The sequence below is a fragment of the Haliaeetus leucocephalus genome, unplaced genomic scaffold, assembly GCF_000737465.1.
Source record: "Haliaeetus leucocephalus isolate CR32 unplaced genomic scaffold, Haliaeetus_leucocephalus-4.0 Scaffold712, whole genome shotgun sequence".
NCBI classification, from domain to species: domain Eukaryota; kingdom Metazoa; phylum Chordata; class Aves; order Accipitriformes; family Accipitridae; genus Haliaeetus; species Haliaeetus leucocephalus.
The window spans coordinates 135699-149200 of record NW_010973148.1 but is presented as its reverse complement, the minus strand read 5'-3'; the positions used below and the strand labels follow the sequence as shown (position 1 = coordinate 149200).

The window sequence follows — 13502 nt, the reverse complement described above, 5'->3', positions numbered from 1 at the left end:
TCAGTTTCTGTGTTCCTCAAATCACATTTATACCTAAAAAAAAAAAAGCCTTATTTGCTCTTATGATTTATTGCTGTATCTGTGTATGCAAAAGTATTGCCACTGAGGTTTTAACTACTTGTTTGTCTTTACTTAAAGGCTTCATCTGTGTAAAGGGATGGAAGGAAAAATTAGCTATATATTAAAGATGCATTTTTATTTTCAAGAAATATGGGAGAGAAAATAATGTTTAAAAAAATCTCTTGAGGAAAAAAAAAACCAAAAAAAGAAAATTAGATAGTATATTTTTTTTTCTTCTACTATGCAATCCAGTGCAATAATAGGATTAAATTAGATTAAGAGTTGAATTAACAAAAGTCTATTATGTTTTCCACTTGTTCTTACACACCAGGAAGAAGATGAGACTCCTTTTATTTCTAGTAATTTGCCAGTGTGCCATAAACAGTGTCAAAACAAACAATCCCAATGTCATTTTACTGATGGCTGATGATCTTGGTATTGGAGACCTGGGATGTTATGGGAACAGAACCTTAAGGTATGATGATACATTCAGGGAAGTCATAGCTTTATGTTTAGTTTTTCTATGGATTTGTGAAGTTAAAAACCCACAAACAGTCAGAGATTTGATTAGGTTCTTCATAAGTAACCGAAGTTAATAATCTTTCCAGAGAACAGAATATTCAATCTTTGTTTTCTTTTCTTAATATGAAAGAAGACTTATCTGATGTTTTTATCCTGATGAAAAGCTGCATCATAAACAGAGAATTGTGCAACCAACCAAATAAGGGTAGGTCTAGAGAAGCAAAGTATAATCAGTAATTTTCTTTTAAAATACACATGACGCAACTTTGAAGCACTCGTGATTGGAGATAAGCTTGTCACTAACCAATTGGAAAGAAAGTGCTGATTTTTTTCCTTCATTTATCTTCATGCTGTAGTCAATAAAGTCATTAAAACAAATGTTAATATACCTGAGTAATGCAGCAGTGTTCCCCAGTATGATCCTTACTACCAGCTGAGGTATGATGGTTGTGTAAACACCGCAAGTTGTACCTAGTCATTGTGCTTCAGTGGTACAAAGTCTCTGATCAAGTTTAATAAAACATTCAGACTAAAAGCACCATCCTGTCAAGTGTTAAATACTCTTGTTCCTGCTGAAGTTAGTTAGAAGTAAAAACTCCTTGTAATTCAAACTCAAAAAAAAAAAAAAAAAAAAGAAAGAACTCAAGTTACAGCTTAATTTTAAACAGGAAGAAAGTATATACAACACTGATGCTTGGATCATTCCCCTCACAAGGACCAGAACTGCTCCAAGATCTATGTTCTCTGATGTGAGAATTCAGAATTAGACCTTTGGAGTATGAAGAAATCTCATCATACTGCTTGTTATCAGTAGGTGATGCTATAGATAGCAAAGAAGTCTGTTGTAAAATTAATGTTTCTGACTATTCAGACTTAGATGATGGGAGCACTAGTGTGCCTTGAGGTTATGGTCATTAATCTCCCAGGTCAGGGACCTATTAGAGCATGCTGCAGCTCCTGGTCAGTCTGCATTCCTCATTTTTTTCTGTAGAACCAAGGGCACAGGACTTCTTCCTGCAGGAACCAATTTTCATCTGCGTGATGAGCCACGTCACAGACAAGTTTCCCATGCAGATATGGAAACTTGGATGTGCTCCTGGGTCTAATATTGCAGACATAGTCATATCAGACATGTAAGCATAGTTAATATAGAGCCTAACGCAGTCATAACTGTTTGAATCTCCCCTAATAACTGATACCACCGCACAACATTACCCCTACCCCAAAAAACTTCTGCTGGGGAAAGACGGAAGTGACACCAAGTAGGGATTAAGGAAGTACAACCTTTATCCAGTCTCTCCTCTCCCCATTGCTGAAGCAGAAAGGCCATGTAAGTAGCAGAATTACAGTTCTGGGTCAAGGAATGCATTAAAAAGGGTTGCAATACAATACATCCAGGTGTCACAGTTTAGTACTGGCCATGAAGAGTAGATGAAAGTGGGGAAAAAGATTTTTGGCACAATGCCGTAGTGTCTCAATTCAGTGTTGACACCTAATTAAAAATATTTGACATGATAGTATTTAGAATTGCAACACCACCATGGTTTTGATAATTTGCATACAGTAAGTGTTAACTTGATTTTCCTGATAGTTTTTGCCTTGGATGCCTTGATCTCACCATGCCCATTTCCAGATAATCATCTTTGTGTATTCTTTTATTTTTTTTCCTGCTTATGTTTTTCTAGGACCTCTAATATTGACAGGCTAGCAGAGGAAGGAGTGACACTTACTCAGCATATAGCAGCATCCCCACTTTGTACTCCAAGCAGGGCAGCTTTCCTGACAGGGCGATATCCTATCAGATCAGGTAAAATCCCATTACTTTATTTATATATAAATATCGTATTTTATTTGCAGTAAACTGTATACATTTTTTTCTCTGGCCTTTCTTGATATCTTTAGCATTACTGGATTAGGTACTCGTTTCAGTGACTACTCAAGCTCAGCAGGGTTCGTCAACATTTGAGATTTTCCCTATATATGAGAAATTTTGACATTTCAGAAGAGTTAACACAAAAATAAAGCTTTTTAATTGAGAAAAAGATTTTTTTTAAATACTGAGAAAAAAATCTGATTGTGGTTATTTAATGTAAGGAGCAGACAAATTCCATCAACTTCCTCCACTGTCCAAATGACCATGGGCTCTTTGCCTACCTCCCCAGTTTCATTCACGCTGCTCCCAGGATGTTGGTGGGCAGCCTGAGTGTTGAACATCACAGAGATGCGTCTAGAAAGACACAGTGGAAGAATGCAGTGCAAATCATTCTGCTTAGACATTTCTGTTTCTACACAACCTTTTGGTTTAGACAAATTGTTATTTTGGGGGGGGGGGGGCAAGGCAGACAGGAAGGACAGTTCATTAATTATGCCAGCAGCCCTTAAAACTGGGAACAAGAAAGCAAAAAGTCTCCTTTCTTTCTAAGTATTTTTGTTCCATATCTACCCATACACAGTGTTAAGTATCCTAAGAATACGTGCATTTAATAACTTGTCTTTCTTTTAAAGTACCTGATCCAAAGCCCATTTGAGTCACTGAAGATCCAGTCTGTTTATTTTAGTGTGCTGGGACCGAACCCCTTAGTGCTTAGCCATGCAGCTTTAACATTCCCTTAACATCATTTTTAGCAAGGATCATTATACATTAATCAGATCACTTGTTCATTAGTGATAAAACATCCTGTCCTTGCTTCTGGGAATGAAAGCAAAGCAAGACTCTGGAGCCTACTTGATATGTTCGTGCTCATTCAAATCAAGTAACAAGCTTCTGCAAAAGTGCCAGCTAATAAAACTTGCTAAATTTTCCACTACATTCAGCTGCAAAGGAAACTTTTATATACCTGTTACAGCTATATTGCTATTAATATGTAGTGTAGGTAAAGCCACAGGTCACTTTCCATTATGATCCTTGTTCTTATTTCTGAAAAATTAGCATTTGAACTGATTTTTTTTCTTAACTGATCTGCCCTCAGTCATACCTAATCATTTCCATATAGGTGCAAAAATTGAACTTTGTCTTAATTAAATTACGAAATTGCTAAATATGGACTACTTCCAAGCATCATTGAAGAACTAGTAAAGGATTGTTACAGAAGATACTAGAATCATGATGTGGAAAAAATTTTAGAAATTTAAAACTCCTGCTAATAAAGCTGAAGAAAAATATTCCAAAATGCAGTATTTGATAAGACACAAACTCAGAGAAAGGTAATGATAAAAAAAAACACCATGGTTCTGTACTGTCATTCTGGTAGCTTAAGGGAATGACATTGATTTCAGTTACAAGAGACTGAAGTACATAAAAATAAATATAAATAAATATTTAATAAATAAAGTATAGATATGTATAGATGAATAAAACTACCTAAAGTGTGATCAATAAAACTAGCTGGGGTGAAAAACTGAAGCCAACATTTGAAGGGTAGGTTGAGCTCTCTTTCATAAACCAGTTTAACAAGTCTTTTTCTCATCTAACCACAAGGGATACCTGAGGGAAGATTCTGGTTGTCTACATCAGTCATGTAACTTTGGCACTGCAATCATCCAGTTGCGTAATTCAGTCTTCCTGAAGATATATCTGCACAGATTTGCATAGATACTCTGTGTTCTGTCTGTCTGTACTTGGAGCCAGCTCTCATCTGGAATCCTAGTAATCTAATTTTCATGAACCTGAGCTCTCAAGTTCCTCATCCTGAGAGTAATTTATAAGCTCACGTTTGTGTTCCTCAGGCTCTGACTATATAGAAATTACTGTGCCTTATTTAGATGTTGTCTTGTTAGCTGATACCTGATGTGGCTTTAATGCACTCTGTGTGCATTGAATCATGTGTCTTCATGCCACTGGAGCACTGGTCCTCCCCCATCAAAGCTGAGTGCCCTAGCCACTCTCTTTCCAGAATCAGACTTTCTCTTGCTCTTTTTTGACCTCATGGTATTTACATGCCCAGCTGTAAGACTGCCCTATTTCAACTGCCTTCTCTCAAATAACCTTAAAGGCTTGTAGAAAACCAATGAAGAGAGTGGAGGTTCTGAGAGTGGAACTTGGGAGTTCTCGCTTAGTCCTCAGCTCCATTCCGTCCCCATGTACAAGAAAAATAAACTATGCAAGCTCAACTTCTTTCAGATATGTTATACCTTAGAACATCTACAGAATGGACTGAAGCTGTTATGTGATGGCTGGCCCCAAGGTTATAAGCAGAGAATTTTTTCTCCACTTCTCAATTTCTATTGTCGATACAGAAGTGACCTCACTTAGCTAAATGGATGATTGTATCTGCCACTTGCAACATTTAGTGTCTGGTGGTAATATGTCATTTAAGTGATTCCACCTAAAGCAAAAAAGTGCATGCAGAAAGAATGAATAGAAATTGTTTTACTATATTACCCAAGTCTCATTCATTTTCATTGTATTTAGGAATGGCTGCCTTCTCACGAGTTGGTGTCTTCTTATTTTCTGCCTCTTCTGGGGGTCTTCCTTCTGAAGAAATAACTTTTTCCAAACTCCTGAAGCAGAGAGGTTATGCAACAGCTCTAATAGGTAAAATTGCATACATACGCAGCATTATTTTTCATTCATTTCAATGAAAAGAACATTAGCTTTCCATATAGGCTATTAAGGGTCTGCATTAAGCTTCTTTCCCCCACAGCACAATGAGTTTATTTTTCTGGCACAAAGCTAAGCACATTCCCACGCATATGTGAAACACTAATCAAGTAAGTATGCCTAATTCACTTGTGTAGTTACAGTCTCATTGTGCAAGGTACTGAAGAAACGTGATGAACAAATTTAAAATTAGTCAAGCTCTTGAAAAGTTTTCAGTATAAATAGGAGTTTGATTGCAAGAGAGAGACAATGAGGGATCGATCACAGGGTACAAGTCAGCACAGTGGTGGGACTAATTTCACCAGTTTTCAAATATCCATAAAGTAGATAATGCAGTACCTGGGCTAACCGTCTGGATTCTCTTCTTAGTCATCAGAGAGAAATCAGCATTGCTAGGAAATTTGTCTCATCCTGTGGTAGATGTTTAATATAATAATGTGTTTCTCTCTCATTAAAAAGATAGTTCAGACAACTAACTGCAGCATAAATATCCAGTGGTGGGTAAAAGGAATCCCACTAGATGAATATTAAACAGAATTGGAATGAATATCATAAAGGTGTAACATTTAAATAATGTGATTTTTTTTTTCCTAATTTGGCCACTAACTTATTCCACACTGCTTCCATTTTAGAAGATTTTTGTGAAATACAACTTGTATTACATAATGTATTTCTGTACTGGAACTGCCAGGAAATAGTTGTTTAGAGAACATCATACCAGAATGTTACTACATTAATTTAGATGATGGATGTACCCAATTTGATTTTTAAATGTAACAAAAGCTTGCAATTTTGGGAGTAATTTTTGTTTAAAAAATCAGGCTGTTTAGCAAGGCGTACAATTCACAGCACTGTTCAAAAAATATGTATATTATGTAGATAACCAATGTCGATGTTCCTGACTAAAAATCCTACTTAGCTATACCCCAGTCTTTGAAAGTACAAAATACCTTGATGTCCTGACAGATTCAAAACAGAAAACCAGAAAATCTTAGCAGAAGTATATTTAGTGCAGGTATATTTGAACCATAGTGCAAAAAAAAAATTCATAATTTGTCATGTTCATCATGGAGTTAATTCCTGTTGCTCCATTTTCAATTAAAGACTGCAAAAAAATGATTTTTCTGTTTGTAACAAGCACTGTAATACAACTCATTTTCTGGGGCTGACCTAGTTAATGTTCTTTTTTTAACTACTTTCACTGCAACATGACAGCTTGCCACTTAGATCTCCAGAAGTTATCTCCATGATGCTTAATGAACAATTCTTCCAAGTGGCCTGAATGATAGCTATGAAACCATAAGATGTAATATTACCATATCCTTAGAGTATAATGAAGGCTTCCAAAAATCAAGAAGTGCATTAAAATTAAGGATAAAGCATATGTAAATGACAAAAAGAAAAATTACATAGATTTGAAGACTAGATAGGCAGACTCTGATTCCCAACCAGCCCATTTTCTGCCTCTGCTGGTATTCTTATCACATCATATTGGTCTAGGTCAGGGAGTCTTTGCTTAGTTCAATCTAACTCAGCAGTTCCCAAACAATTAATTGTCAAATCCTGCGCCAGTGATGGATTGGCATAAGGGTAATTTGAAGCCTTTCAGTTCCTCAAGCCTGTACTGTCACTTCTTTTTTTTTTTTTGCCAAGTTTCTCTCCCCTTTACTCTCTAAGGACATTTTTTTCTTCCCTAAATGCATTTTCCTTTCTTTTTTAATTTTTTGCCCTCCTCTGAGTATATGCTTCCTCTTGCTTGATACTTCCCTAAATATATTTTAGCTATAAATCTACTTTATGTATACACTTTTTTACTTCATTGTTTTTCCCCTGTGACACAAAAAAGGTGACATCCAATAGATCTGGCAGGAAGAGACACAGTCTGATCTGCAACAAAAAGAAGTTTTCTCAAAAAAGGCAGATGTGTTGGATATGTAATATTTCACCAGTTAAGGATCCTGGAGAGTAGCAAGAAATGTTGCAGTTTTGTAGGAAATAGCTATTCATAATGCAAAAATTCCACTGAAGGTAGATGGGTATTATTTTAACTACTGCTATAATTGGTTACAGTTGAGTAAAGGTCAACTTTTCCTCACTCCAGTGTGTTGTCTAGCATCCAGAGAAATTTAAAATCCACCTATGTAGCTTATCTCCAAAGTTTAAAATACTAATGGCTAAACCGGTTAATGGTTAAAATCTGACTGTATTAATAATATATGCATATATACTTTATATTATTATTGCTATGTACTTTACATAAATGTATTTCTTTGAGCACATAAAATATTTCTGTTTGCATCTTGTGTCTTACCATGTACCTGAAGAGCACAAAATCATACCAAAATAAATATATCATTGTATACAACTGGGTCTTCAGTCTGCTCCCTTTTCAGTTGCCTGAGGGAAAAGTAGAGGGGAAACATGGATTTTTGCAGCCTTTCCAGCATTCTGGGTTTTGAAAAACTGAGCTCCAAATGAAGTTTCTTGGCTGAATAGGACTTGCCTCTCATTTCCACTTGCCTTTCATTGCATTGCTTTTGCTCTGCAGAAATCTTAATTGTGGCCAAAGGAGAGGCAAAAAAAGCCTAGGTCTCAAACTATTAAGGTACTCCTGATTTACAATTAACAGCATAAATTTCACTCAAAAGCTTGGTAGAATCTGCTGAAATCCACATGATGCTTGTGTGAAGTGTCCAGACTATGAAGCTTCGCTCGGCAAAGAGTTGAGAGCATTTTGCAGTGCTCTCGGATTCAGAAGGGCCCCAGAACTTAAAGCACATTACAATAATCTGCTCAAGACAGGGGTTATTGTCACAGGGAATGAAACAAAACATGTGTTGTAGTCCCAGTCATCACTTGCTTTTTCAGAGTAGTGCAGGATTTATCAAAACCCTCTACCTCGTCAGCCATTTGAGAATGGCAATTGTGTCTTTCCGTCACAGCTGCCGATATAATTTGAACCAGTGCTTCTGTTGCTTTTCCCAGCTAACCTGCTGTTGGCTTTGTTTGGCTTAAATTGCTTCTGAAAAAATCTTTTTTTGAGAGCCAAGTTCATTCTGACATTGAACAATTTGTTGTGCTTGCTAAAACCCTTTCGATAAAAATAGGTCCTATATTTTCCCCTGTACTAATTTGTTGTTGCAAGATTCTTCTGTCCTGGCTTGCAATGTCTAGTTTTATCCAGTTTAAAGAAAATTCTTCCTATCATAATAAATTACCTTGAAAGTATATTTAAATTGTTTGGGTTTCTTTTTCATATATTTTTACTGAATTATTGGTGCTTTGAGATTGACAAATAACAGCGAAAAATTAAAAATTAAAGCTTGAAGATCATTTATATTTGTGATTATAAGCCTCTACTTTAATTTCAGTTATGTAACTTGATGAGAGTTGTTTCATGCTCACCTTGCTACACATCTGGCTTTACGATTATTCCAGAAAGACAGTCCTGTAAACCTAAGAGAAAACATTGAAGCATTTATTTTCCAAAACCTGTGTCTTTGCTTGCTGGGAATGAAATTCAGAGTTGCAGTCTTAGCTAGCCCTTTATGGCACCATTATAACATCTAAAAATTCAGTATGAGGTCTGCGTTGCTGTTTTTGTAATCACCCACAATGACGTTCACTGGACCGTGTCAAAAGTAGTGACAGGAGCGATTCTGCCCGCAGAAAGCAGACTGCCGCCTCAGGTGAGGAGCCATCTGACAGTCAGTGGGAGAACTTCTGGTGGGATGGGAAGGCTGTAGAGGCCTCCATTTCACTGGCACGTAAGCAGACCTGAAAATGCTTTCGTATCTGCTTCTGTGATATACAGAAGGTATTTCTAACCTAAGACCATCAAGAGATGTACAGGGAGAACTGGACTCGACTAAGAATTCAGTTGGGCTCAATATTTCTGTGGTATTTTTCTCCACCTTTGCTGACTGGTGAACTTACATTCACGCGTTCCCATCCCATACCTTAGTTCTGTCGTTTGTGAACGAGAAATAATGACATTGAGCCCATTTACTAGGTACTATTTGAAAAAATCAGAACTGACCCCCATCTCCACCCTCTTTGGTACCGCAGTACATGCATTTGTCATTCCCAAAGGCAGAAGTGCAGGATGAATATGCCGCTTTCTAGACCCGGGAGATGCTCAGGACTGCCTGCATCAGGACTCTTTCTTACAGATGTGTAAAAGCTGGGATGGTTCAGGAAAGGGGAGAATTCTATTTATGTTCTTTTCCTTTCATGTACTTTCTACCTTGTGTATCCTGAAGTCTCTAGGACAAAATATTTCAAATTTCTTTGGGCTAGGTTATGCAGTTGAGGACTTACTGGGTTTGTGGGGCTTTTTTGGTTGTTCATTTTAAGATCACAACCCCTGAATTAGCTGGTCATGTTTAGGTATTTGATTCAGAAAAAATAAATAAAATTTGGCCCAGCAATATATATTGTCATCTGTTTTGTCAAGGGTGACGTGTTTTGTCAAATACTCAACATATTTCTTTGCTGAGACCAAAGAGCATAGCTCTAGCCATAATTTGTATCGATAGGCTTTACTGAATTTGAATTTTTTTAAATTATGCATTTGAATTTAAATAACAGCTACCAAACAGTTAGGTCTGTTGCACTAAGCAATGCATAAACATATGGTAACAGGTTGTACCTGCATCATAGAACAAATTATCTATATACTTCCTGTAATCAGCATGAACATAGATTACGCTAGTATAATGCAAATCAGACTCAATGTTTTCTTGTGTCAGTCAGTGTCCAACATTATTGCAGAATTAGAGTGATTTCCTAGTGAGACAAAATGCTGTGACAGATAGTGTTTGGCAGTACTTGTTACTGTTGTTTCTTTTTTTATTTTTTTATATATATATATATTAAAAAATCTCCCTCGCTATATATATATATGTATATATTGAGGGAGATTGGCAATTTCAGAGATTCTGCACTCATTTAAATAATAAATGCCTTGGTAATTTCACTATTCTTGATTTATTTCCTGTTTGTTACTGTTTTCTTCTTTTTTTTTTTTAAAGTAGCCAAATGTGAATGATTTGCCAGAAAAATTTCAGAAAAGATATTTTGTACTCCATATTGGCTCTTCCAAAGAAAGCAGTAGCTGCTACAAAATGGCATTTGCTTATGACTACCTAACTACACATGCACAGAGACTTCTTCATTTTCAAAGTTAACCATCTCTTAGGGCTCTGTTGCTCTTCAGTGACCTGCTAGCCCACTCAGAATTTAATGGCCTCCATCAGGAGCCGTGCCAAACTATTTCTAACTAAAACGAAGAGGCAGACATGAAACAAAGTCTTTGATGAAGGCATAAAGAAAGATTAGATAGAGAATAGGAATCCACGCAATAAATGCTGGGGGTGGGGGGATATCAGTCAGATAGTGACAGTTTCATGTTTGGAATACTTTATAAGTTTGGTGATTTGACTACAAAAATACTCCCTGTCCTTCTCTTTGTAGGAAAGTGGCATCTTGGGATGAACTGTGAAAGCAGTAATGACTTCTGTCACCACCCCCTCAGTCATGGATTTGATTACTTTTATGGGCTTACCGTGACCAATTTTAGAGACTGCAAGCCTGGCCAAGGCAGCGTGTTTTTAAAAGGGGTTCAGAAATCCCTTGTCATCCCAATCCAAATCACTGGAATCACCCTGGTCTCTTTGGCAATAGTGCAGTACCTTGGCCTTCTCAAAGTACCTTTCCAAGCATTGGGTTACTGCTTGTTAATAACCGCTATTTCACTTGCGGTTTTGATTTTTTTCTTTTATCATTTTCGACACTTGAACTGCTTCTTAATGAGGGACCATCAGATTATCCAGCAACCACTATCCTATGAGAACCTTACACAGAGACTGACAAAGGAAGCCATGCAGTTTATACAAAGGTAGGTTTCTAACTGTGTTATGAGTTGATGCTGGCATTTCACAATGACGATACTTCCAAAAAAATAGAAAAAAAATGTGAACCGGTGGGCACGAGGAATATGTCATTATATATTACCATCATTTTTTTCCTTTAAAAGATGACTGAACTTAATTTCTGTAGTGAAAATGGCTGGTTTTTTCTATCAGATATGTCAGTATTATCTCTATAAAAATTAAAAACTATTTATGTTTACATGCTTCAGAAAATTTTTTCAAAAAACATCTAAGTTTTTTAGGACTTTCATTCTTGAGGATTTCATGTAACTTCAATATGAAAATCTTTTGTGGTGTGACTTAATAACATGAAAGCACAATGCAGAGTCATAACCCATGACTTTTCTAGAATAGGAAAGTGTTCTTCATCGATTTGATGCATTCATTAAGTGGCATTCATAAGGCCAATTTTTTAAGATACTGTCATTTTAGATGCCTCCATTTTTATGCCAGATTCATTTTGAAAAGATTTGATTTATAGAAGTTAGGAAATAAATGTTTTTGTGAAAGCAATGATTTTTTAATTGCCATCAGATTGGGTCACCTAAACATTGGATGTACAAAATCATCCTAAGTCATTCTTAATTTTTGCAAAGTTAGCTACTTTGGTGTAATTGTCACCACAGGGCTTTTAAGGGGATCAAATCATAAAAGTATACTTTTGTATATCCTGAAATACAAATCAATATAATTGGAGCAAAAATATTTCATCCATTTAACTTCTTGAAAAATATGCCAAAGTATTTTTCTCAGTCACTTTTGGAACAAGTTGCACCATTTCTAAAAATAGTTAATCAAAAGTAAAAACATGTTCTAAGACATAAGAAGTCCCTTAATTACTAGTCTGAAAAGTATGTACCAGGTAGTTACTGTGAATACATTCACATGCTGTCATGGCTGAATGAAAACTTATACCAAAGAATCAGAGGCTAAATTTCCTAGACTTAATGACTGCATGAAGCAGTCATCAAGACTGTTAGCAAGAAAAAAATGTTGATCTAAAATCTTGATCTCATAGTGCAATTTTTCTATCATTTCTATCATTATAAATATTTGATGTGGCCATCTCTACTCATTACACCAAAACAAAATGGTTTTTATATCAAATTTCTTTAAGTGAGTAAGTCTTCCCAGCCATCAACATTCTCACGAGTATTTATAAATAAATGAAAACATCCTTATTTCCTCTTGGCAGTGGTGATAGATTTAAAGATGCCTTCTCACCTACATTCTAACTAATTTAATAGTGAAATATTTTGTTTACTACAAACACACACACCCCGCTTTGAAAATTGTTGAGAGGTTATTTGCTTAGTGACCAAGCATTTGGTGATTTTTAAAAGACTCTTGAGTACATTAATTATACGTTGGTCACTTCTTCCGTGATTTGCAAGTATGTAATGTGTCTGTAGTGATTCATGGTGTTTTGGATATCTCTGAATGTTTCATTGATTTCAGTGCAATGACAATAAAATGGTAGCCCCAAAACAGGTGAGTTCAGGATTGGAAATCAATGCTAGAAAACAAGTAACTCTTCTAACTTTATTAATATTCATAATGTGCACAGTGTTATTGTATAGTTTAGTCAGTGTTTAGAGCTGGCAAAACAATGTATCATCTAAGTCAGCATGGCTTTTTTAGCTCAGCTCCAGGTAAGTGGCTATACATCAGCTGGGCACTTGGCCCCAGTTCTCAACATAGTTTCCAGACAAAAGTCATGGTAAATTGAAGTCAAGGTTAACAGCACAGATTCGTAATTTACAATAAACTTTGTTACAGGAATGCTGCAATTATAGTGAGAATTATAACCCAGACAATTCAGAGTCAATGTTAAATTAAAGAATATCCAAGCACATTAAGGTATTGAGAAGCAATTAAGGCATTCGAGCAATCTTAACTATGCCCTGTAGTGAATTCATATGCAAAGTGTATGACCATAAAACTTGCTCCTGGGGATAGGAGTAATTAGATTAATATTCACTGAACTGATCTCTCCCATATATTAGTGTGAGCAACAAAATCAATATTTGCTTTGACACACTGGTTCTGACATTATATAGTTCATACCTGTCAACTCCAGAGCACTGGTAGACCATTGCTTTTATGACTAGTCTGCTGACTAAGGCCATTTGTAGGGGAATGGCCATCAAGAGGCAACCAGCTTGCAGCAGCATTCAGACATCTGGCACTCGTAAGTGAAGGGCCACCAGGTTTTTGGAAGCCACAGTTGCTCCACAGCATTCTTGTTCCACTTCTTTCAGCGAGCAGTCTCCATCAGCCCTCTTTTAGCCAAATGTTTGACTCAACACTTCATTTGTCGTACAGGCTTCTTTTGTTTAGACAATACATAAGTAGCAAGCTCAGCCCTGTACACCAGTAATCCTTGT

At 36.3% G+C, this 13502-nt stretch overlaps 1 protein-coding gene across 1 annotated transcript in view; it reads left to right on the top strand.

Moving 5' to 3' along the window:
* Positions 1–398: 398 nt before the first annotated feature.
* STS (steroid sulfatase (microsomal), isozyme S) overlaps positions 399–13502 on the top strand; it is an 84736-nt gene continuing 71632 nt past the window's right edge. Inside the window, exons 1-4 of the mRNA XM_010580422.1 lie at positions 399–535; positions 2268–2389; positions 4994–5116; positions 10658–11081. Coding sequence (XP_010578724.1) covers positions 399–535; positions 2268–2389; positions 4994–5116; positions 10658–11081 — 806 coding nt within the window. The remainder of the gene's footprint in view (positions 536–2267; positions 2390–4993; positions 5117–10657; positions 11082–13502) is intronic.